The 24,394-nt window shown below is 44.5% G+C and overlaps 1 protein-coding gene across 1 annotated transcript in view; it reads right to left on the reverse strand.

The window, feature by feature from the left end:
• Positions 1-264: 264 nt before the first annotated feature.
• Sord (sorbitol dehydrogenase) overlaps positions 265-24,394 on the reverse strand; it is a 43,315-nt gene continuing 19,185 nt past the window's right edge. Inside the window, exons 4-9 of the mRNA XM_045157715.1 lie at positions 23,246-23,405; positions 19,442-19,560; positions 14,939-15,004; positions 9,233-9,408; positions 2,384-2,505; positions 265-1,598 (exon numbers count right to left, since the gene is read on the reverse strand). Of these exons, the coding sequence (XP_045013650.1) occupies positions 1,433-1,598; positions 2,384-2,505; positions 9,233-9,408; positions 14,939-15,004; positions 19,442-19,560; positions 23,246-23,405 (809 nt within the window). The 3' untranslated portion in view covers positions 265-1,432. The remainder of the gene's footprint in view (positions 1,599-2,383; positions 2,506-9,232; positions 9,409-14,938; positions 15,005-19,441; positions 19,561-23,245; positions 23,406-24,394) is intronic.

Genomic DNA, 24,394 nt, shown 5'->3' on the forward strand with positions numbered 1-24,394 from the left:
CTATGCTAGCCTGGAATTCATGATCCTCTTACTAAAAGCTTTGAAACTCTGAGATTACAGGTACATATCACCTACAATATAATCATTAATGTACTTGTCTTGCTATGAGGATGAGAAAGGCTTCATGTAAATTTACAGCAGTTAATAAAATTATATTGTATACAAAAAGTATGCCCCTTGCTAAAGCCCCAGGGTTATTCTTTCTGTGAAATAGGTAACCTCAGTACCCCCCACCTCCTTAAACAGGAAAAACAGCAACAAGAGTCAGAGACCAGCAACAGGATTTATTACCCAAAGCAGTTTAAGAAATTTCAGGTACCGGCCATGGTCTTTCCCAGCTATAAAGAACACCAGAATCTCTTCAAACATGTTCGCCCACAGCTGAAGTGAGGGATTAAAGGATACAACCCAAGTTATGTCACAGCTACTGTATCCTCATTCCTGATTTATCTCACAATCACAAAGGGTATGATTTAGACCCAAATCTTATACAGGAATCCCTATGATTAAAATAAGTTCAGCAAGATCCCCTCTAACAGGTATCAGGGCTATGGGAAGAGAACACTTCCATCTATGATAACCAGAACAGCTGAATTGTCTAATAATCATGTACGTGAGCCTGGGAGGGGATGACAATCCTGTGGGTGGGGAAATCAAGCACTCAGGTAGTCAGTCCTCTTTGTCTAGTCAGACAGGACCATAGATGTCTTCAGATGGAGATCTCCTGATTGCCTAGCAGTAGGACCCATGCCTTCACATGGACGAGCAGCACTGGGAAGGCAGTCCTCCAGTGTACACATGGGACAGGGGCTGAGAAGTTGTCTTTCAGCAGGAGTGAGAAGTGCCCTCGCTCTGTCCACTGGAATGTCCACTGGAGTGACCTCATGACACTTCATTTTATTCCTTCAATTGGCTTAAAAATTATCCTGAAACCAGAAAACTAGTTCCTTTTCTTTCTCCTTATATGAAGCCAGACACTACTTAGTTAAGAAACACTGTGCTCTAAAATACAACTACTCACATCCCTGAAAGACCCTGAAAATAAGTCCTGGGGCCACTTAAGTATTAGTAAGGTGATTTACTCATAAAAGCCCCACTCCCTGGCCAGTGGCAGTGAGAGCTGGAACCCAGGGGCACACTGGCTCTCCTCCCGAAGGCGCTGTTACATGAAGGTGGAAGTTCCCAGCGCATGTAGCCGTAACTCTGCCCTATGTGCTCGACCCTGCTTAGCACAAGCAGGTCCTTCTGCTATGAGGTCCCTACTTGAGTCTTTAGGGCATATCAACTCCTCTATAAGGCTCAGTGCTTGGTATGAATTACAGTAATTATTTTTTATCATAGAAAAGAAAGTTCTGTGTCAAAGTCTACCCCTGCCCAGCCATTTAGCCCTGAGATGCTGAGAGGCTGAGATGAGGGCCTGGCTCAAGCTGCATCAAGGATTCTGATCATTAGGATCACACTTGATCATGACTTTCAACCCTAATCCCTTTTTGGATGTCTCAAAGGCCTCCACTGCTTTCTCCAGAGGAAACCTGTGTGTGACTAAGGGCTTTACATTCAATGTCTTGGAAGCAAGCATGGAAATTGCCATCGGCCACCTGTAAAAGATCACAAGCATTATATTCAAACTTCAGGAAGAATCAACAGTTCCAAGCATAAAACAGCCTTGCCATCTGTATTTCTAGCACAGTGCTTCCGCAAGATCAATTTCAGAGTGATAGTGGAGGAAATGACCTTATGGTTTGCAATTTACACGTACAGACACTGTTTCCAGTTGTCCCACTCTCATCCTATCCCTCCATTTGTAATATTTTCCATAAAGCCTACAGGACCTTTGACATGAAGGCATAAGCTATACCATGGAGGCCTGTGAGAAAGCATAACCTCAGGGAGACAGTCTAGATAATCCAGTTGCCCCTGTCAGCAACTCAGCTTAGCAGGGTTTTCTGGAAGACCCATGCTCTACTGAGGGCAAGGAGTTAGACTTTAAATTGGGACTAAGAGACATTGCAACACTGGGGAAGGGTTCCCCAGACAAAGTACCATAGCAGGGGGATAGGGTATGACTGCAAAACATCAGTAGGCTCAATTAAAACCCTTCTTCCCCGAGAATGGACCTGTTCTTCCCTTTAAAGAGAGAAAATGGAGGGCAGCCACTTAAGGAAATGGCCTGAGTGGCGAGTGGCAGAACACTAAAAGTATTCTTCAAATTCCCCTCCTTACCTGCCCCTCCCTCTGAAGAAGAACATGTTCTCTTAGGAGCCCTATCATATTGTGTGGCTGCCAGAGTGCTCCTCCCTCATGAATAAACAAGCACAGACTGCATGGGGCCTGCCCAGCCTTACTGGTGCTGGTCACCTTGGTTTACCCACAGTATACTCACGTGTTACAGTATCGAAACACGCCTTTGATATCCACTTCTCGGGAAGCTGCATGTACTAGGGGTATAGTGGTCATCTCAGAGCCGAGCCCCACAATCACTACAGTTCCACCAGAGCAAGTGGCCTAAACAAATAAGAAGAAAACTCAGAAAATGTGGATAATCAAAAGAATCACAATATGGTTCTTGCTATGTTGCTAAACTCTTCCACATGCCATCCAAAGTCAACCCAGCAGCAGAGTGAACAGCACTTCTTAAAGATCCTGAGACACAGAACCAGGTATGGTGGTGCACGCCTTTAATCCTAGCACTTGGGAGGCAGAGGTAAGAAGATTCCTGTGAGTTCAAGGCCACCCTGAGATTACATAGTGAATTCCAGGCTAGCCTGGGCTAGAGCAAAACCGTATTTTGAAAATCCAGAAAAAAAAAAAAAAGATCTTGAGACATGACATGTGACAGATGGAAGATCAGAGAGTGGAAACAACTTCTAAAACTTCAACACCAGCTGGATGTGGTGGTACACACCTATTATCCTAGCACTTGCAAGGCTGAGGCAGGAGAATTACTAAGAGTTTGAGACCAGCCTGGCTATCGGGAGTACCAGGCCAGCTACATAGGAAGATCCTATCTCAAAAAAGTGAAACTGGGCTGGAGACATGGCTCAGTGGTTAAGGCACTTGCCTTCAAAGCCTAACAACCTGGGTTCAATTTCCCAGTACCCATGTAAAGCCTGGTGCACAAAGTGGCACATGTGTCTGAAGTTTGTTCAAAAAAAAACCCCCAAAAAACAAAGCTGAGCCATGGTGGTGCACACCTTGAATCTCAGCACTTTGGAGACAGAGGTGGGAAGGTCACTATGAGTTCAAGCCCAGCCTGGGACTACAGAGTGAAATCCAAGTCAGCTTGGGCTAGGGTGAGACCCTATATTAAAAAACTAAAGAAAAAAGTGAAACAAAAGAAAATAAACAAAGAAATACTTAGTTCCAGATACTGACACTAGCCACTTCCATGCCTTAGCCACCTGCTCCTCCTCCTGAGTTGCCCTCCAAGAGGCAAGATTTTAATCAGACTCCTAAGGAATCACCCTCTGAACTCACAAACACTGAGGAAACTGCAACCTCTACACAAATGGATTACTGGAATTCTGTGGTTTAAAAATAGTTTTCCTGGGTGTGATGGCTCACACCTTTAATCCCAGCACTTGGGAGGCAGAGGAAGGAGGGGTTCAAGGTCACCCTGAGACTAAATAATGAATTCTAGGTCAGCCTGGGCTAGAGTGAAACCCTACCTTGAAAAAAAGTCATTTTGACTCTCTCATATATGAATCCTGGCTTCAAAAATTCAGATTTATATATCAGCTGGAATAAAAGCCAGTAACAGAGGCCAGAAGGCTAGGAAGGGGCTATCAGGGAGAAAGGAGCAGGCTTGAAGGATAGAATAGTAGATAGGTAAGCAGAAGGTTAGAATACAGGGTGTGAAATGGTCTAAGTGGACTCAGGGGAGGGAATAGGGTAGAGGAGGGTTAAAAGAAATTAAAGATGTTATGAAGAAGTCATATGTAAACCTACTTCTCTATGTAAATAACACTATATATATTAAAAAGAGAGTTTGGAGAGATGGTTTAGTGGCTAAGGCACTTGCCTGCAAAGCCTAAGGCTCTAGGTTTAATTCCCCAGAACCCACGTAAGCCAGATGAACGTGGCAGTGCATGCATGCGCGTGGAGTTCATTTGCAGTAGCTAGAGGCCCTGGTGTGCCCATTCTCTCTCTCCCTAATAAATAAATAAAATATTTTTCTTTAAAAAAGAGTTTTGGCAGAAGTACCCTGTGAGGGAGTGAAAAATGCTGTGCACAAATTGTAGAAAATTTTCAGTGCCACAGGTGGGAAACCATCTAGTGAGTTATCGGTCAAGAAAGCCTCCTGATACTCCCAAAACGTCATAGACCATTGCTAAGGTTCTTGGTTGACCATTAAAACTAGATGAGAAGATCCTATTGCTGAAAACTCCACACACACAGGTGACAGGACACTGAGAACTCAAGCTGGAGCTGAGCTGGAAGCCTCCTCCCTGCTGACTAGCTGTCAGACGCTGGAAAGACCTGTGCCACCTGCTGTGGAGAAAAGTCAACGGCCTTAACCAGCAGCAGATTCTCCAAGCTTCACAATTGGCCATCCAGGCCAATGGTGACAACTGCTACAATGGTGCATGTCTGTTATGGGGGAAACTACATGCTCTGTGATTAGATTTGAGGCCTGCTCCCTGAGAAGGAGGGAATTCATGCCTACTACTGGAAACCTAACCAAAAGCCTATGGCTGGGGAGGTCATAAGCCATAGAGAGGAAAATACTACTGTTTTCTGCATGAATAAATATATTATGCCCACAAAACTGTCCTCTAAATACTTACCACACCCTGCAAGGCTCTGGGATCACTGTGGAAGAAGTGGCAGAAAGAATCTAATATTGTCTTCCAGACACACAGTGGCCATAGTACTCAAGACCTTCTAGTGACTAATATTACTTACACAAGACCTGGATAATAGGAGGGGGAAAATAATAGAAGAGAGACTAGTTGGAAAGAAGAAGGGACTCAGTGGAAGGAGAATAAGAAGGGTGATGCCAAGGCATTATGATCATGGTATACTGTCTATATGTATAGAAGCTGTCAATACAGTTTTAAAAAAGTAGTTTTTGAGGGCTGGGGAGATGACTTAGCAGTTAAGTGCTTGCCTGTGAAGCCTAAGGACCCCAGTTCAAGGCTCGATTCACCAGGACTCACATAAGCCAGATGCACAAGGTGGTGCATGCATCTGGAGTTCGTTTGCAGTGGCTGGTGGCCCTGGTGTGCCCATTCCTTCCCTATCTATCTGCCTCTTTCTCTTTCTGTTTGTCGCTCTCAAATAAATAAAAACAAACCAAAAAAAGTAGTTTTGAGGGACCCCAATGACTCTTCCATCAAACTGTTAGAGCTGCTAAATACTTTCAGCAAAGTTATAAAATCAACACACAGAACTCAGTGGCCTTCCTATATACTAACAACAAACATGCTGTGGATGAAATCAGGGAAACATTCACAATTGCATCAAAAAACATAAAGTACCTTTGAATAAGTCTAAGCAAGGAAGTGAAGGATCTCTTCAATGAAACTTTAAAATACTCAAGAAAGAAACTGCAGAAGACACTAGAAAATGCAAAGATAGCCCATGTTCATGGACTGGAAAAACCAATAAAAATGTCAATCTTGCTGGGCATGGTGGCACACATATTTAATCCCAGTACTTAGGAGGCAGAGGTAGGAGGACTGCCATGAGTTCAAGGCCACCCTGAGACTACATAGCAAATTCCAGGTCAGCATGAGCTAGAGCAAGACCCTACCTCGGGGCGGGGGCGAGAGTCAATCTTACCAAAAGCAATCTACACATTTAATGCAACCCTCATAACAGCATTCTTCATAGAAAATAGAAAAAAACAAATCCTAAAATTCATCTGGAAGCATAAAAAAAGCTTTGAATAGCCAAAGCAATTCTGAGCCACAAAAATAAGGCTGGTGGTATTACCAAACCTGATTTTAACCTATATTATAGAGCCATAGTAATAAAAACAGCATGGTACTGGCACAAAAATAGACATATATCAATGGGACAGAATAGGGGACCCAGATATTAACCTAAGCAGCTACAGCCATCTGATTTTTTTTACAAAAATGCTAAAAATATTCATTGGAGAAAAAGCCTCTTTAACAAATGGTGCTGGGAAAAAATGAATATCTATATGTAGAATGTGGTGGTTTGAATTAGATGTCCCCATAATCTCGTGTGCTCTGAATGCTAGGTGCCAAGTTGGAGGTAATTTGGGAATTGGAGCCTCCTGGGGGTGATATATTTTGGGGGGGGGCTTATGAGTGTTATAGCCAGCTCCCCCTTGCCAGTGTTTGGATAGTCGCCAGGATGGTCTCTATGTAAAATATGATCCATGCTATGAGAATGGACATGATGGTCAGAAGTGGCAGAAGCACTTACCAAGACCATGCCACATACGAAACAGAAAGCTACAAGACACGCAGCCCAGCCACTTTGCAGTGAAGGACACACATAGGAAGAGCCAGACCCAGACAAGAGGCCAAGCCTGGGACTCCAACGGTGTGGGCTGACTCCCCTTGCTGTGGCTTCTAATCTGCAGGACCCTGAGCCTGCACAGTATTTGGCACTAGTAATGGCACATTTGGCTGGTTCATGTTGGTTTTTATTGGGGGGGAAGGGTCAGGAGGATTTCAAGTAGGGTCTCACTCTAGCCCAGATTGACCTGGAATTCACTAAGTAGTCTCAGGGTGGCCTCAAACTTATGGTCATTCTCCTACTTCTGCCTCCTGAGTGTTGGGATTAAAGGTGTGTGCTACCATACCTTGGTTGTTTCATATATTCATATATTTTTTGGGGGGGGGGGGTTTCAGTTTTTTTAGGTAGGATCTCACTCTAGCCCAGGCTGACCTGGAATTCACTATGGAGTCTCAGGGTGGCCTTGAACTCACAGCAATCCTCTTACCTCTGCCTCCCAAGTGCTGGGATTAAAGGCGTGCACCACCACACCTGGCTATCATGTTCATATTTTTAAATGTTTATTGTTTTGTTTGAGAGAGAGAGAATTGGCATGTTAGGGCCTCAGCCATAGTAATCAAACTCCAGACATATGTGCCACCTAGTGGGCATGTGTGACTTTGTGCATGCCTCATCTTTGCGCATCTGACTAATGTGGGATCTGAAGAATCGAACATGGGTCCTTAGGCTTTGTAGGCAAGCTCCTTGACTGCTAAGCCATCTCTCCAGCCCATGTTTCATGCTTTTGCTGAAGTACAGAATCACTTGCAAACCACTTGGTAACATATGTGCAATGGGAAAATATTGCCATCTGTACTGGAAAAATGGAAGAAAGGTCAAAATTATAAATTAGACCACAGAAAATTCTTGACTGAGAAATTTTCCAGGAAAAATATTTTCCCCTTCAGCAAGTGGCTCTCCCTGACAATGAGGAAGTACACCACCCAGTGGCCATCCCAAGCAGCCAGGGGCAGTTTGCTGAGCACAGGCCAGGAATGCTCAGACCAGCTTACCAGGTGGATATGATCAGTACACCAAGAAATAACATCAGTTCTGCCCAAAGGGAACCTAACAAATAGCATCCAGTCATCTATCTCCAGGCAGGAAAGTCATGTTCAGATTATGTTCATACTTAATGCCAGTGCCTGACCTGCCTATTGGCAGGGTAGTCACAGCATTCTAAAGCACCTGTCATATATGATGTCTCCACTCACCATGTCACGGGAGACACTACTTCATGCTTGGTGAGGCTCTCACACATCACGTTCATGTCAATGCTCCCCCCACCTCCTGCCCCATGGTCTGCCTACTGGGCCTGCACTATCAACTGCTAGAGGTGGCATCTATTCCCTAATGTTAGGACAGAGGAGGAAGGAAAACCATGTCCTTTAAATCCCTCAGTGTCTCCTGCCCCTCTGTGACTGACCTGCTAACCACCTGAAGACAGTAAGCACACCATCCTCACTTTACCCAACCCAAAACCTGGCACCCAGCAGATGCCCCAAATGTGCCATTAGTAGCAGATGTACCACACAAAGATCCATCACCTCTCTCAGTTACAGGCCCTCTCACCCTTTCCCACATGACAGTGGAGCTAGGAAACTCAGGAAGGGCCGAGGGACCTCCCTCCTACCAGCTCCTCTGCCCCTGATGGCACTGGGCATCTCAGCAGGAAGAGGTGCAGCAACTCTTATGGAGCACCAGGACAGAGGGTGTGCCACAGCTAGAGGTGTTAGAGCCCTCCTGCAATGTCTCGCATGCTATAAAGTGGCCAGGTGAGTGGACCAGGAAGGAGGAAGCATATACCCCTGCGGGAAAGCCCTCTGGAGGCAGGGACTGGAGCTCCTCCTGGTTACTGTCCTTGACCTAGCCCCTTCCATCACAGTGCTGTTGTGTGTCAACTTCTTCCCATCCCCACACCCACTACACAGGAGGAAATGAAGGAAAAAGGCAGGGCTGGAGGCCTTGGCCCCAACTCAACCACTTTAATCACACACTTGAAGCCAGGTCGCCAGGACGGTCTCAGTGTAAAGTGGTAAGTGATATTCAGAACAACTGTCCAGATCAGGCATATGTCTGAGAAGTACCAGGCAGAGGGGAAGACTGGCATACATCATGGCTTGGAACCCAAAAGCTCCCCACTCCCACCCCCACAGGGTCCTTTTCTCGTACTTTGATCTGTAAATGCCACTCCTTACCCCAACTCCATCTATTTCCCATACATTTCCAGTGGGTTGGGACCTTAAGGGGAAAATCAGGCATGGGCAATTTATCTCTTTCTACTTCTGGAAGGTAGCCAAATGGCTCTGAAAAATCACCTCACCTTTGTGACTAACTGAATTAATGATTGTTGCTTTGTATCAGTTACTCAAGGACTATAATTTTTCACAATAAAATTAAATAGGGATTTCTCACTTGACTAAGGCATGGTTCCCTGTCCCTCCTGTTGATGGTTTTGCCAAGTGTACTGCTTTACAGTCTTGTAATTCTGAAGAAGACTCCATCCTAAAGGTGGGGCCATGCAAAAATTTTGCAGGCCATGTGTATCTGTTTTCACATTTGAACCTCGTTATGATTCAGTGAGTATATGAAGTAAGTATTAGCTCCACACAGAGATAAGAAACCAAAATGCTGAGAGATTAGCTAATTCTGCTTGGGGGAGTTGGAGTTGGTGGAGAAGCTTGATGGCAAGTCTCCTTCACTACTCTATGCAATCCCCCAGTGCTGCCCACCAGATAGCTGCCCTCAGTCCACTCACATAGATGCCTGTTTGGATGGAGGACTCTGCTCCTGTGCATTCAATGGTGACATCTGGCTTGCAGCCCAGCAGACCTTCCACTTTCCCGGCAATTTCCTGAGGGCTCTCCTTGGCAACCTGGATGGTGAAATCAGCCCCGACTTCCTTGGCTTTTGACAAGCGGGCTGCAGACAGATCTAAAGGTAGAAAAAGTTTCTTTCAAATTGAAAAGCCAGATAACTGATTAGGAGGAATAATCCACTGAAGATATAAGACCTGATGGCAAGAGCTGCAGTACAGTGGGTGGAGATGCTGATCAGGCCCAACATCCTCTACACTCTCAGTCACAGGCCATGTGGTACACATATACACATGCACTGACACCATTTCTTCATACAACACATCCCCACACCCTTCTACATCTCCACACAAGCATGTATACACCACACATTGATGATATACATGATTAACTCACAAAAATACTCCCTCTTTGCCTCATAAGCTGGGGCAAATAAAAGGCTGTTGAATCTCCTCTTACCACTAAAGGGACAGTAAGTGGTCCCTACATAAAAAGTCATTCTTTTTTATCTACAGCAGTTTGCCTCTTTTCACAAAACAGATTCATCCTGAGCCTTGAACTAGTCAACCCTGGGTGGGCTTTTCTCCTAGAAATCAGGAAAAAGGAGGTAGAGCCCCTTTAGAATTAAGTGCCTCAAGAAGTGCTCTGGTCACAGGTAGATGATTTGTCTCCAGTGTGGCAATTCTGAGATAGTGAAATCTTTAAGAGATGAGATCCAATGCAAGGTGTTAAGAGCCAGTCTTGAAGAGTCAATGAGCTTTATTCAAGTGGCAAACTTGAATCTTTTGGGCTTCCTGTCTCACAATGTGATCTCTTCAGCAATACAATGCCATCTGCCAGAATCTTCACTCAGAACAAACTAATGGGGCTATATAATCTTGGACCCTTCCCCTTTGATCCAATGAGCTAAATAAACCTGATTTTTTTTTTCAATTACATTTGAGAATTTATTGTCTTTTCTTTTATAAAACAGGGTTAGTTCTTCAAGACAGGTTTGACTCCAACTCCTGGAGGCAAGCAACACTTCCACCTCAGTTGTCCTGGAAGCTCTGCTTACAGGCCTGGGCCCTTGTGCCCACCTGTTCTCCAGTTCTTCCTTTGCTTCCTGGTTTCCTGAGTTGTTTCTTCAGAAATCAAATGCCTTAGTCAACTCTTCAGTGGACACAGGGCACCATTGCAGTGATCCAAGGGGGTCTTCAGAACGTGTCAGTTCTGACTTGCTCCAAACACATGAATCCTCCTCCCCTGGGTACAACTCAGGGTCCACATCAATCTCCAGATCAGAACCACCATGCTCACATCCTGTCAGAGGTGGATCCTCAGAAGAGCTCATGGCACACAGAGTTCCTTTTTAAATTTGGATGCCAGGCCAGCCTTCATCACCACCGTCGATTTCATCTGGTGTGTGCCACACGTTCCTGCACAGTCCTCCTTCCCCTTCACTCCCGAGGCCCCAGGGGTGCCCCGCAAGCACTTCTCTGCCCCTATAGGAATGGGACTGGGGACTCCATCTCCACTCTGCTGGAGCACACCCTGCATGGAAGGCTGAGTGGTGTTGTTGCCAGTAACACACAGGTTCATTTCTGCAGATGTTTTATTTTCCAAGCTGATGTCTGCTCAGAGATTGGGAAGATGCTCAGTGGCTTGTGGTGAAGATCTATGAGCTCTGAGGCAGAAGCTGCTCTAGCCAAACCTCATTTCTTTAAAAGAACCCAGCTCAAGCTGGGCATGGTGGCACATGCCTTTAATCCCAGCACTCAGGAGGCAGAAGTAGGAGGATCAACCATGAGTTCGAGGCCACCCTGTGACTACAAAATGAATTCCAGGTCAGCCGGTGCTATAGTGAGACCCTACCTTGAAACCCGCCCAACCACCCCCCAAAACAAAAAAAACCAGTTAACCTAGTATCTCACACTTTAAATTTTCTTTGAGGTATGGTTTCACTCTAGTCCAGGCTGACCTGGAATTTACTACGCAGTCTCAGGGTGGCCTTGAACTCACAGTGATCCACCTACTTCTGCCTCCCGAGTGCTGGGATTAAAGACATGCACCACCATGCCTGGCTCTAGCATCACACTTTAAAAAACAAACAAACAAGCAAAGAGCAACAGAAAGTAAACTAACTTAGAAGGAACTGATCCCAGGGCCCTGATGCAAACTACAGGCCCAACTGTTTCCCTCTCAAGATTTAAAAAGAAGCAGAGGCCAGTAAGCTAGAAAGGGGCTATAAGGGAGGGAGGAGAGGGGAGGACTTAAGGGGATGGTATTATATGTATGTAAGTAGAAGAACAGATCACTGGGGATGGAAAGGCCTAGGTGAGGTCAGGGGAAGATAATGAGTAGAGGAAGGGTGGGAAGGTTACTCAAAATCTGTATGGGTATGAACAAGTCATATGGAAACCTATTTTTTTGGACAATGGCACATCCAGAAGCCCTAGGTTGATACTAGAAAAATTTCAGTGAATTGTTGGCCAGGGAGGTCACTGATGGCCCCAAAACATTACAGGCCATTGCTGAGGCCCTTGGTTTCCCAACAGGAATAGATAGTAAGACCCTATTGCGGAAGAATCCACATGCTTGGGCTACAAAATTACTGAGAAATCAAGCTGGAACTGAGCTGAAAACCTCCTCCGTGTAGACCAGCTAGCTGACAGAAATCTGGGGGGAAAAAAAAAAGCTATGCTGCATGCAGCTCTATGGGAGAGAGATAAATCACCAGTGGAGATAAACAACAGAGGATGCTGCAAGCCTTAAGCTGGGCCAGCCAAGCCAAATGAGCCAACAGGTACAATAGTGGCATGTCTGTTAGGAGGGAAACCAACTGCTCTCTATACTAAAGGTCCACTCCACAGGAGTGAATACTGCTTGATACTGAAAACTTATGACAGGATTAGTCATGAGCCTAGGGGTGTAATGCCTGGTGGTATCTGGCTAAATTATTATGCATATATATATTATGCTCACCAAAATGCCTGGTAAACAATTTTTTTTTCAATTTTATTTTTATTTTTTTTCTTTTCACAATTTTTATTAACAGTTTCCATGATTATAAAAAATATCCCATGGTAAACCCTCCCTCACCGCCCCCCACACTTTCCCCTTTGAAATTCCATTCTCCATCATATTACCTCCATCTCAATCATTGTACTTACATATATACAATACCAACCTATTAAGTACCCTTCTCCTTTTCCTTCTCTTCCCTTTATATCTTCTTTTTACCTTACTGGCCTCTGCTACTAAGTATTTTCCTTCTCATACAGAAGCCCAATCATCTGTAGCTAGGATCCACATATGAGAGAGAACATGTGGCCCTTGGCTTTCTGGACCTGGGTTACCTCACTTAGTATAATACTTTCCAGATCCATCCATTTCTCTGCAAATTTCATAACTTCATTTTTCTTTACCACTGAGTAGAACTCCATTATATAAATGTGCCACATCTTCATTATCCACTTATCAGTTGAGGGACATCTAGGCTGGTTCCATTTCCCAGCTATTATAAATTGAGCAGCAATAAACATGGTTGAGCACGTACTTCTAAGGAAATGAGTCCTTAGGATATATGCCTAGGAGTGCTATAGCTGGGTCATATGGTAGATCAATCTTTAGCTGTTTTAGGAACCTCCACACTGATTTCCACAATGGCTGGACCAGATTGCATTCCCACCAGCAGTGTAGGAGGGTTCCTCTTTTTCCACATCCCTGCCAACACTTATGATCATTTGTTTTCATGATGGTAGCCAGTCTGACAGGAGTGAGATGGAATCTCAATGTAGTTTTAATCTGTATTTCCCTGATAACTAGTGACATGGAACATTTTTTAGGTGCTTATATGCCATTCATATTTCTTCCTTTGAGAACTCGCTATTTAGCTCCATAGCCCATTTTTTTTCAAGTCTTTTACCATTTTAATGTGGAGATATATCCCCCAATTCATTTTAACAAAAAATGCAACCATCTTACAAAGTGTCTCTAGTACCCCCCACCGATACCTAAAACCAACAAAGGAGGTCGGCAAAGATGTGGAACAAGACAAAAATCCCACACATTTCTCTCATAATGCAAAACAGCATGGACAATGACCGTTGCATGGCAGTTTGATGGTTTTCTCCATAACATTACCATGCATCCCATAACTGAACTTTAGTATTTGCCCAAGTGGTACTGAAAGTGTCCTTAAACTTACCAGCGTAAAATAACTACACCCTGTAATTCTAGCTATGACATTATGGAAATGGCAAACTCCAGAGAGAAGAAAAAGGAAGTTAAGTAGAGTGAGCGACTGAATAGGTGAAGCATGGTGGCTCAGTGAGGGAAACTTCTCCATTGGACACTATGATGCTGGACACACCACCCTTTATGTTATCAAAATCCACATGCCAAGGCTACAGAGATGGCTTAGCGGTTAAGCTCTTGCCTTTAAAGCCTAAGGACCTTGGTTAAAGGCTCCGTTCCCCAGGACCCATGTTAGCCAGATGCACAAGGGGGCGCACGTGTCTGGAGTTGGTTTGCAGTGCATAGCCCATTTTTGATTGGCTCGTTTGATTCCTTATTATTTAACTTTTTGAGTTCTTTGTATATCCTAGATATTAATCCTCTATCAGATATATAGCTGGCGAGATTTTTTTCCCATTCTGTAGGATGCCTCTGCTTTTTTTACTGTGTCATTTGCAGTACAAAATCTTTGTAATTTCATGAGGTCCCAGTGATTAATCTGTGGTTTTATTGCCTGAGCAATTGGGGTTGTATTCAAGTCTTTGCCAAGACCAATATGTTGAAGGGTTTCCCCTACTTTTTTCTCTAGCAGTTTCAGAGTTTCAGGTCTGATGTTAAGGTCTTTAATCCATTTGGACTTAATTCTTGTGCATGGAGAGAGAGAAGAATCTATTTTCATCCTTCTACAGATATATATCCAGTGGTAAACAATTTTCTAAATGTTCATATACATATATTAAATCTACTCTCACTTTTGGTTAGAGAAACTTCTCTTTTCAGATGGCAGTGATCTCTGGGATGATTCAAAATGCACCATTGTGCTGAGAAGACATGACAGAGTAATGCATAGCACTGAAATATCTCTATCACACCTTCCAAGGCTCAGGGCCCATTGTGGAAGAGGTGACAGAAAGAATGTAAGAGTGAAAGGAAGGGTAGGATTCCTTACAATGTGCTCCTCCAGACACAAAATGGCCTGGATATCCATGACCTCACAGTGCCTGACACTACCTACACAAGACCATTATATTAGGAGAAAAGGATGACGACGTCAAAATAACAGACAGACTGATTTAGAGGGAGAGGGGGTATGGATGGAGAGTGGAGTTGTAAAGGGGGAAAGTAAGGGGGAGGGAATTACCATGGTTTATTGTCTATAATTATGGAAGTTGTCAATAGTAAAAATAAAAACAGTTGGGCATGGTGGCACACGCCTTTAATCCCAGCACTCGGGAGGCAGAGGTAGGAGGATCGCTGTGAGTTCAAGGCCACCTGAGACTACATAGTAAATTCCAAGTCATCCTGAGCTAGATAAATAAATAAATAAATTAATTAATTAATTAAATTAAATAAAAACAAAAAATAAGTAAGTAAAAAAGTAAATGAATAAACAAATGTCACATAGAAATGATTTTAAAAGAAAATCTTACCAGTCACCACTACTTGAGCTGCTCCCATTGCCTTAGCCACAAGCAAAGTGACAAGCCCGATTGGTCCTAAAAAAGCAAAAAAGAATGAAGTATGTGTGTTATTAAACATCAGCTTCCCTCCTTATCTGGGCAACAGACAGGAACAAAGCTTCTTCAGTGGGTATGTAAAACAAGTATTACCTCCACATACAGATAATGTAATAACCATTTGTATGCAAGTGCCTGGAACACAGTAAGACTTTCAAACTCTTTATCAATGCAGGTGTGAATGGATGTATGAAGACTATTCTCTTAGGAAGCACATTCCTAGTGGTAGGTTGTATTTAATCCCATCACCACATAGCTAGAAATTTCCCACTTTCTCTTAGAAACTGCTGGACATAATCTTTAAAAAAAAAAACAAAACAGAGAATAAGAATCAGGTGGTGTAGATTTTATTTTTCCTAATTCCCACCTTCATGAGAACCTATCAACCCCTCTCTAAGGAGAAGCACATCCTTTCTTGTCACCCTCTGTGGAGTCCCCTTAAATAAGGTGGCTCACTCCTTGGACTAACCCACTTGCTCAAGCAGTGCCAAGATACTTAGGCATCCAAGAACTAGCCCCAAACCACCCACTACCACAGTATTTTCATGTTAGCTGATTCCATGGTTTTAATATGAAACCCAGACCAATACAATGGAATAATAAAGAATAGTTTTTATTATTATTATTTTTTTGAAGAAAGAGAGAATGGGTGCACCAGAGCCTTTCAGCCACTGTGAATGAACTCTAGACATGTGTGCCACCTTATGCACATGTGCAACATGTGTGTCTGGCTATGTGGGACCTACAGATTCGAACATGCATTCTTAGGCCTTGCAGGCAAGCCTTAACTGCTAACCCATATCTCCAGCCCAAGAATAGCTTTTGAGTTTGATTTCTGTATGCATTTTTTGGAAACAACTTTGTGTGAGTCCTCCAGAAAGTAAAAACACTGAAAAATAATACCTTAAATGTCAAAAAGGGTCATCAGATAAATATACTGCAAAGATAGAACACAGCTACTAAAACTTATACCATAATTTTCCATCTACTGACATGGGAAACAGTTTACAAAATATTGATTTTTTAAAAGTAATTTAAAAAACATTTTATTTATTTATTTATTTGTTTGTGAGGAGAGGAAGAGGCAGAGAGAAAGACACAATGAGCATGCCAGGGCCTCCAGTCATTGCAAAGGAACTCTAGACACAGGCACCCCCTTGTGCATCTGGCTTATGTGGGTCCTAGGGAATCGAACCGGGGTCCTTAGGCTTCACAGGCAAACACCTTAACCACTAAGCCATTTCCCCAGCCCCAAATATTGATTGTTTAAAAGGGAATAACAGACATAAGATGTGGTGGCTCATGTTTGTAATCCCAGCACTGAGAAGATTAAAGTAGAACTGTTACTTAAAGGCCAGCCTGAGATACACAGCAAGACTTTGTCTCAAAAAGTGTAAAGAGATGGCTTAGCCATTAAGGAACTTGCGAAGCCTAAGGCTCGATTCTCCAGGTTCCACATAAAGCCAGATGCACAAAGTGGCACATGTGTCTGGAGTTCGTTTGCAGTGGCTAGAGGCCCTGGGGCACCCATTCTCTCTCTCTCCCTCTCTGTCTCAAATAAAAAAATAAATATTAAAAAGTCTTTAAATATTTATTTATTTGTAAACAGAGAGAGAATAGGTACACCAGAGCCTCTATCCATTGCAAACAAACTACAGATGTACCACTTTGTACATCTGACTTTACATGGGCATTGGGGAACAGAACCCAGATAGTTAGGTTTTGAAAGCAGGTCTTAACCACTAAGCAATCTCTCCAGCCCTCAAAAAAGTCTTGAAGAAAACTCACACACATGGGGCTGAAGAGATGACTCAGCAGTTACGGTAAATGCCTGCAAGGACTAAGGACCCGGGTTCAATTCCTCAGTACCCACATAGAGCCAGATGCACAAAGTGGTGCATACACTTGAAGTTCACCTGCAGTGGGTAGAGGCCCTGGTGGTCCCATTCTCTCTCTAAAACTCTCACACAAGGAAAGATACATAGCTCAGTTGGTAGAGTGCTTGCCTAGCATGCATGAGACCCTGGGGAGATCCCAAGCACCTCATAAAACCAGGTGTAGTGGTACTTGCCTATAATCCTAGCACCAAAGGGGTAAAGGTAGGAGGATTGAATTTCAAGGCCATCAGCCTGGGCTCCATGAGAAAGGAAAGGAAAGGGGAAGGGGAAGGGGAAGGGGAAGGGGAAGGGGAAGGGGAAGGGGAAGGGGAAGGGAAAAGAGAAGAGAAGAGAAGAGAAGAGAAGAGAAGAGAAAAGAAAAGAAAAGAAACCCACATATTCAGACAGTATCTAGCCAGTCATGGTAGCACAGACATGGAATTCCAGCATTTAGGCAGTTGAAGCAGAAAGATAATAAATTGGAAGTGGGCCTGGACTACATAGCGTGACCTTATCTTGGGCTGGAGACATGGTTTAATGGTTAAGTGCCTGCTTGTGAAGCCTAAGGACCCTGGTTTAAGGCTCGATTCCCCAGGACCCACATTAGCCAGATGCACAAGGAGGCGCACACATCTGGAGTTCATTTGCAGTGGCTGGAGGCCCTGGTGCACCCATTCTCTCTCTCTCTCTCTCTCCTGTCACTCTCAAATAAATAAATAAATTTAAAAAGCATGACCTTATCTCAAAACACAATTAAAACAGCCAGGCGCAGTGGTGCAGTGGCGCATACCTTTAATCACAGCACTTGGGAGGTACAGGTAGGAGGAGGAGTGCTGTGAGTTTGAGGCCACCCTGAGGCTATGAAGTGAATTCCAGGTCAGCTTGGGGCTAGAGCAAGACCCTACCTTCAAAAAAAAAAAAAAAACCTGGGTTGGAGAGATGGCTTAGCAGTTAAGGCACATGCCTGCAAAGCCTAAGGACCCAGGTTTGATTCTCCAGGTCCCACGTCAGCCAGATGCACATTGTGGCACATGCACCTGGAGTTTCTTTGCAGTAGCTAGGGGCCCTGGTGTACCCATTCTCTCTCCCTCTGTCCCTCTGTATCTAATAAATAAATAGGATGATAAAAATTTTAAAAATCTTATGTAAAGCTCATTCTGCACCAAAATATTAACCATGGCTCCCTCCTGCTGATAGTGAATTTCTGTGAGCATGTGCACCTGGATGTATTGCAGTTTCCCTTTGCATGCATCCTATGCCCATGCACATAGAGGCCAGCGGATGACAGTGGGCATCCTTCCCTTATCCTCTATCCATATATTTCCTTGAGACAGGGCCTCTCCCTCAACCTTGAGCTGTTGTCCATCAGCAAGCCCCAAATGCTCCAGTCTCCACCCTCCACAGACTGGGGTTAGATTTGCATGGCCATGCCCAGTTTTTTACATGGGTTCCGGCAAAATCAAATTTGGCAGTCTCTGGCCAAGAGGCCCTCATGCTTAAGTAGCAAGCACACTCAACCTCTGAGCCATACCCACCCTGCCATTTCAATGATAGATACTTAAATGGCCCTAATTAAGCCAGATCTGTTCTACATTCACCATCCTTCTTAGGAAACCAATGGCTACTACCTTATCCTGTCAAAGAAAACCACTGACTGAAAAACATGCATGAAAAATACTAGGTCATATTGATGAAGGTCTCTCTCTCTTTCTCTCTCTCTCTCTCCCTCTCCCCCCTCCCCCCCTTGCTGTGTATGTGTCTGTCTGTCTGTGTCAGCAGAAGTTAAAAGCTTAGGCTAGAGCAGAAGATAAGCAGCAGAGAGCTGGAGGCATAGAAGTCTGGACTCCCTCCTCCTGCTGGCTAGAGACAGGGACAACCTCTTTCATGGATGGGGCTAGGCCATGACTTCTGTGGATGCCTTTAAAGTTCCAAAAGTTACCCCTCCCTTTACTTCTAAAAATATCTCCCTAGTTTGCCAAGAGTTTAAAAATCATCACAGGAGCCAAGCATGGTGGTTCACGCCTTTAATCCCAGCACTCGGGAGGCAAAGGTAGGAGGATTGCCATGAGGCCACCCTGAGACTACAGAGTGAATTCCAAGTCAGCCTGGGCTAGAGTGAGACCCTATCTCGGAAAACCAAAACAAACAAACAAAAAATCATCACAGGATTTATTATTTAAGCAAATAAAGGGTTATATTGCCTAGGAAATCTAATATTAGTTACTATCATATCTGTAGACATCTATTTGTTTACTTATTTACTTAGGTTTTCTTTGAGACGCACTATGTAGCCCAAGCTGGCCTGGAACTTGCAGCAATTCTCCTGCCTCATCCTCCTGAGTGCTGGGGATTACAAGCATGTGCCACCACACCCAGCATAGACATTTCATTTTATTTAGCAAAGTTCCAGTCACTGAATGAGATATTGTAATCTTCCCTACTGAGATGGATTCTAGAACCAGTTCTAGCCATTGAGAGGAGGAATAAGATGGGCAAGGGGGGTCATCACATTTCTGATCAGGTGTCCTCTGCTCCTTACCAGCTCCACATACAAGGACCTTGTTCCCCAGAGAGACTCCACCTCGCCGGCAGGCATAGATCCCCACAGATAGTGGCTCAATCAGGGCACCTTCCTCAAAGGTGACGCTGTCAGGAAGCCTGAGGAATCATCCAACACGCACAATTAGACCCTCTGGCCTAACTATGGTACTGAAAACAGTGTTCTATCACAACAGCCAACAGTTACTGAGCATTTACATGCCTTTAGTCATATCAGTCTTGGAGTGATTATCCCTATTTTACTTATGAAGAAACTGACAGTTAAAGGGCTAAATCATTTTTCCCAATACTCAAAACTATGGTTCAAATGGTTTAAATTATGAGTCAATAGATCTTATTCCAGAAGCCATGGGACACTGCCCCCCATGAAAATAATTTTCTGTGGAGAAATCATTTCAGAGTTCAGCAAAAATATTATGTTTTCTGGGGATTTTGTTTGTGGTACTGAGGATTAGACCCAGGACTACACATGCAGGGCAAGCATTCTACCAGCCCACAATGTTGTTGTTGTAACATACACCAAGGTGGTAGGTGCAGTTATCATAACAAATAAAGTTCATTTCACAAGGGGTTAACATAACCATATTGCAACATCGCGTCAGCTTCTTAAAGTTACAGCATATCTGGTTTCACACTAGCAAACAATCTCGAATATCAACAGTTCTGCAGACCAGTGACTAACAGCAGGCATCACTCCCCCCCCCCCCACTCCCCAGTATATATTACAGAAGAGCCACATCTGGTGACAGTAGTTGCCTGGCTGCCCCAGGACTGGTTAGAATGGGAACAGACAGAGCTGGTTAAATGCTGTGTCACCTTCCCCATTGGGTTCTTGGTTTTCACTGCTGAATGTGACCCAACAGCAGTTCCATTCCATCCCCTTTCCCACAAATGATAATGAACATTTGCAAAAGACTTTTTCACCCATTAGCTCATCTAAGCCTCAGAAAGACACTGTCAGGCAGGCACAGCAAGCTTTATTTCACCTTTATCCTACAAAAGAGGAGACCAAAGCTCAGTGCCGTCCAGACACTGGCCCAGGATAGGCTGATTCTAAGCAAGATTTGGACCAAGACATCCTGGTTGCACATCCTCAGCTGGTCCCCATCAACTGCCTCGCGACATAAGTGGCTCTGTGGCTAATATTTAAATTTTGCTGAGTCCTTGTTGTCCAGGATTTACCTAGTACCCCCAAGACCTGCATGTGCAAGAACACGAACACCTTCAAGTCCCGAAAAGAAGCAAGTGCGTGGCTAGCTCCCGTGCTCCTCCCCCACTCCTCCTGGCACTGCTCCTGTCCTGACAAAATAAACGGCAAAGCCTGCAGCTGGCCAACCTCCCCTCCTCCCCAGCCTTCTCTTCCCTCACACCATTTCCTCATTTTACCCACACTCGACTCACCCTCAGGCATGTTCTACATAAAGGGAAAGGCTTAAAAATGAGTAATGAAGAGCACAAAGTCTCTTGAGAACCTCCGATGCATACTCTCAGACTCAACAACCTGCCCCTTCATATCCAGGCCTCCCATGGAGCTCAGATGGACTCTGAGCTGAGCACCCCTCTCCTTTGGCTTTTAAAAAATACTTGTTTATGCATGTATTTATTAGAGAGACGGTGAGAGAGAAGACACATGGCATGCATGCATGAGAGAGAGGGAGAGGGTTGGGGGAAATGGCTCATCAGTTAAAAGCCCTCACATACAAAGCCTGCTGGCCTGGGTTCAGCTCCCTAGCATTCATATAAAGCCAGGCACAAAAAGCGGCACATATGGCTGGCATATATACACACCCACATGCATGAAAATAATTTTAATAAAAAGAAGAGAAAAAAAAATGGGGTTGAGGATGAGAGGGTGGTGAGGAAATACTGCTGCCTGTTTGAATATTCTATCTTTCAGGCCAGTGCTGCCTCCTTATACCTGCACCAACACAGCCAACCATGGCAGCAGGGCTCCTGGCATGTAGGAGAAGCATGGAGCTGCCCTTCTGCCACTGACCAGGGAACAGGAATAAGAAGACTCCGTGTTTCTTTCCAGCTGTGACTTCTCTTAGCTTTATGAACACCAGAGGTCATAATAAGGTTCAGGACCATATAAAAAGGAGAAAGATAATCTAGACTTCAAGGAAGGGAGCTTTACTACCGTGTTCCTCTGTCTTCCATGAAAATGTTCCTTAAGCTTTGACATGGCAAAGAACCCAGGAAAAGATGGGCTGATTCAGAAACTACCTGCTGAAAGGTATATTCAACCCTTATAACCTCCATTCTCTTACAGAAGGTGCGGGTCCTAACAAGCCATCACTAGGTCTCTAGCCTATATCTCCTATCTGGGTTTCTGCTGGCAGTGGTGGTGAGCGGGGGGGGGGGGGGGTGAGCAATGAGCACTAAAAAACTCAAATCCAGCCAGGAGTAGCGCTCTATATATAACCAGCATTTGGAAGGCTGAGGTAGGAGGGTATCTGACTCTGAGGCCATCCTGGCTATATAGTGAGATCTTGCTCCAAAAAAAAGAAAGAAAAGGATGGGCTGGAAAGATGTCTTAGCAGTTAAGGAACTTGCCTGTGAAGCCTAAGGACTCAGGTTTGATTCTCCACATCACATGTAAGCCAAATGCACAAGGTGGTGCATCTGGAGTTCGTCTGCAGGGGCTAGAGGCCCTGGCATAGTATTCTCTTTCTCCCCCCCTTTCCCTCTGTCTCAGATAAATAAAAATAAAAATTTTTAAATTATATATAAAAAAAGAGCAGGATGTGATGGCTCACACCTTTAATTCCAGTACTTGGGAGGCAAAGGTAGGAGGATTATTGAGAGTTCAAGGCCAGCCTGGGATTACAGAGTGAATTCCAGGTCATTCTGGGCTAGAGTGAGACTCTTATCTTGAGGAAAAAAAACGAAGGTGGGGGCTGGGAATGAAGAGGGGCTTCAGATATGTCAGGCTGCCCTGTGCCTGGTGCTCGCAGCCCGTCACCACTGAGAAGAAGGGAAGCACAGGCTGAGTGAAAGGGGAGCAGCGCCAGCAGCCGAGAGCTCCGAGACCAAGCCCCATGCGGAATGCGCAACACTGCACTCAACCCAAGGCCACTTCAAGTATAAGGGTGAAGTATAGGGCATAAGGATAGGGCAGAGGCAATTTGTCTCCTGGCTCTGCTCTGTGCCCGAGTCTATTAGCCTCCCTCTGCCTCAGGTAACTAGCATAAAAGAGCAGTAAAGGTGCCCACCTCATCATCGTTCATAAGAAGGAATGCAAAGCATGTTATACATGCACACGTACATAGCAATGATAACTAATAACAATAACATCATACACATCGTCTGACTGAGGTCTTTCAGTGACTAAATGAAACCAAAGCCTAGGAAGGTCAGATCATGTCCCTAAAGTCACAAAGACCACTGGAATGGATCCAGTATGCCACGACTCATGGTCTGGCTCACACTCCACCTTCTCAGGTATTGCTGTTGTATTTTCCTTGTCTGGTGGCTGCAGCAAAACCAAGAGGAGGATAAATCATGATACGTTCTCTCCAGAATGGCTGGAGAGGTGTGTAACTTCAGCAATGATTTTCTGTTTCCCGGTGACAGTGACGGGAAGTTAGACTGAAAGACCAGCCACTGTGAGTCCATCTGAGCCCCAAGAAGGCTACCTTCCCTTAACACCACCAAGAAGGCAGGCCTACCAGAGTAATGCCTCCAGTTCAGAATTATGAGCTGAAAAGAATAAAGAAAACATCACCAACCAACCAAAACAAGAGAAAGGTCCCATGGGGGTAGCTGGACTGCAGACACTAACTTGTAGCAGAAGTCAGCATTGTGCTTATAGAATCGGCTGAGGTTCCCATCGTCAGGAGGCGTGGCACAGAAGAAGATGGATGGTGACAGATTATATCGTCCAATCTTGCAGAATTCATCTGTCTCCCGGGGAGCACCAGGCTCAATGGCAACACGGTCACCTGGAAGGGAAAACAAAGATGGTGCCATGACCGACTATGGAAGCAGAACTTGACCTCTCCTGGGCCTGGTTCTGTTTTCCAGCCTCTGAAAGTAAGAGCAGAATAAGAGATGCTGTGACGGGAGGTCTGTTCATGGACTGATGCCAGATGGAAAAATCCAGTTTAATGAGCCACCCACTTCCCTGGAGCCTGGTATCTGAAACAAGCCCAGCCTGCTAGCTATTGTGGGTTTTTTTTGTTTGTTTTTGGTTTGTGTGTGTGTGTGTTTTTCCCCTGAGGGAGGGTTTCACTCTAGCCCTGGCTGACTTAGAATTCACTATATAGTTTCAGGGTGGCCTTGTACTCACAGCGATCCTCCTACCTCTGTCTCCCAAGTGCTGGGGTTAAGTTAAGGCTTGTGCCACCATACCCAGCTGTGTTGGGGATCTCACTCTAGTTCAGACTGGCCTCAAAATCTCAGCAATCCATTCCATCCAGCCTCCTGCACACTGCAGTTATAGGCATGAGCCATCTCTTGCTCCCTTAGTGCTTCTGAAGAAAACACAGGGCACAGCAAAGACTCTCACGCTAAGAGGAAAGGACCAGCCTACTTCTTCACTAGAAGGTTTGGCCTGCACTGCGACAATCCAACTGATCCCTGCACATCCACAGCTGCTCCCCAGCTTGGGAAACACAGAACCAGTCTTATCTCTAAGGCAAACCAGGAGGCCCCCATCCCAACCTGTTACAAAAGGGGTATCTAGTACATGGAGCATGCAGACATATTTCTTCTTTACTTGCTATGAAAATATGAGGCAAGGCTTGAATGCTTTGATGTGCAGCTATGATGATGGTCTGGTCTAAGTTATAAATATACATACATACATATATATATACATACACATACATATATACATACATATATAAATATATATACATACATACATATAGAATATATATGTATGTGTGTGTGTGTGTGTATATACACACACACACACACACACACACAC

Source organism: Jaculus jaculus, chromosome 8, assembly GCF_020740685.1.
Source record: "Jaculus jaculus isolate mJacJac1 chromosome 8, mJacJac1.mat.Y.cur, whole genome shotgun sequence".
Classification (NCBI taxonomy): domain Eukaryota; kingdom Metazoa; phylum Chordata; class Mammalia; order Rodentia; family Dipodidae; genus Jaculus; species Jaculus jaculus.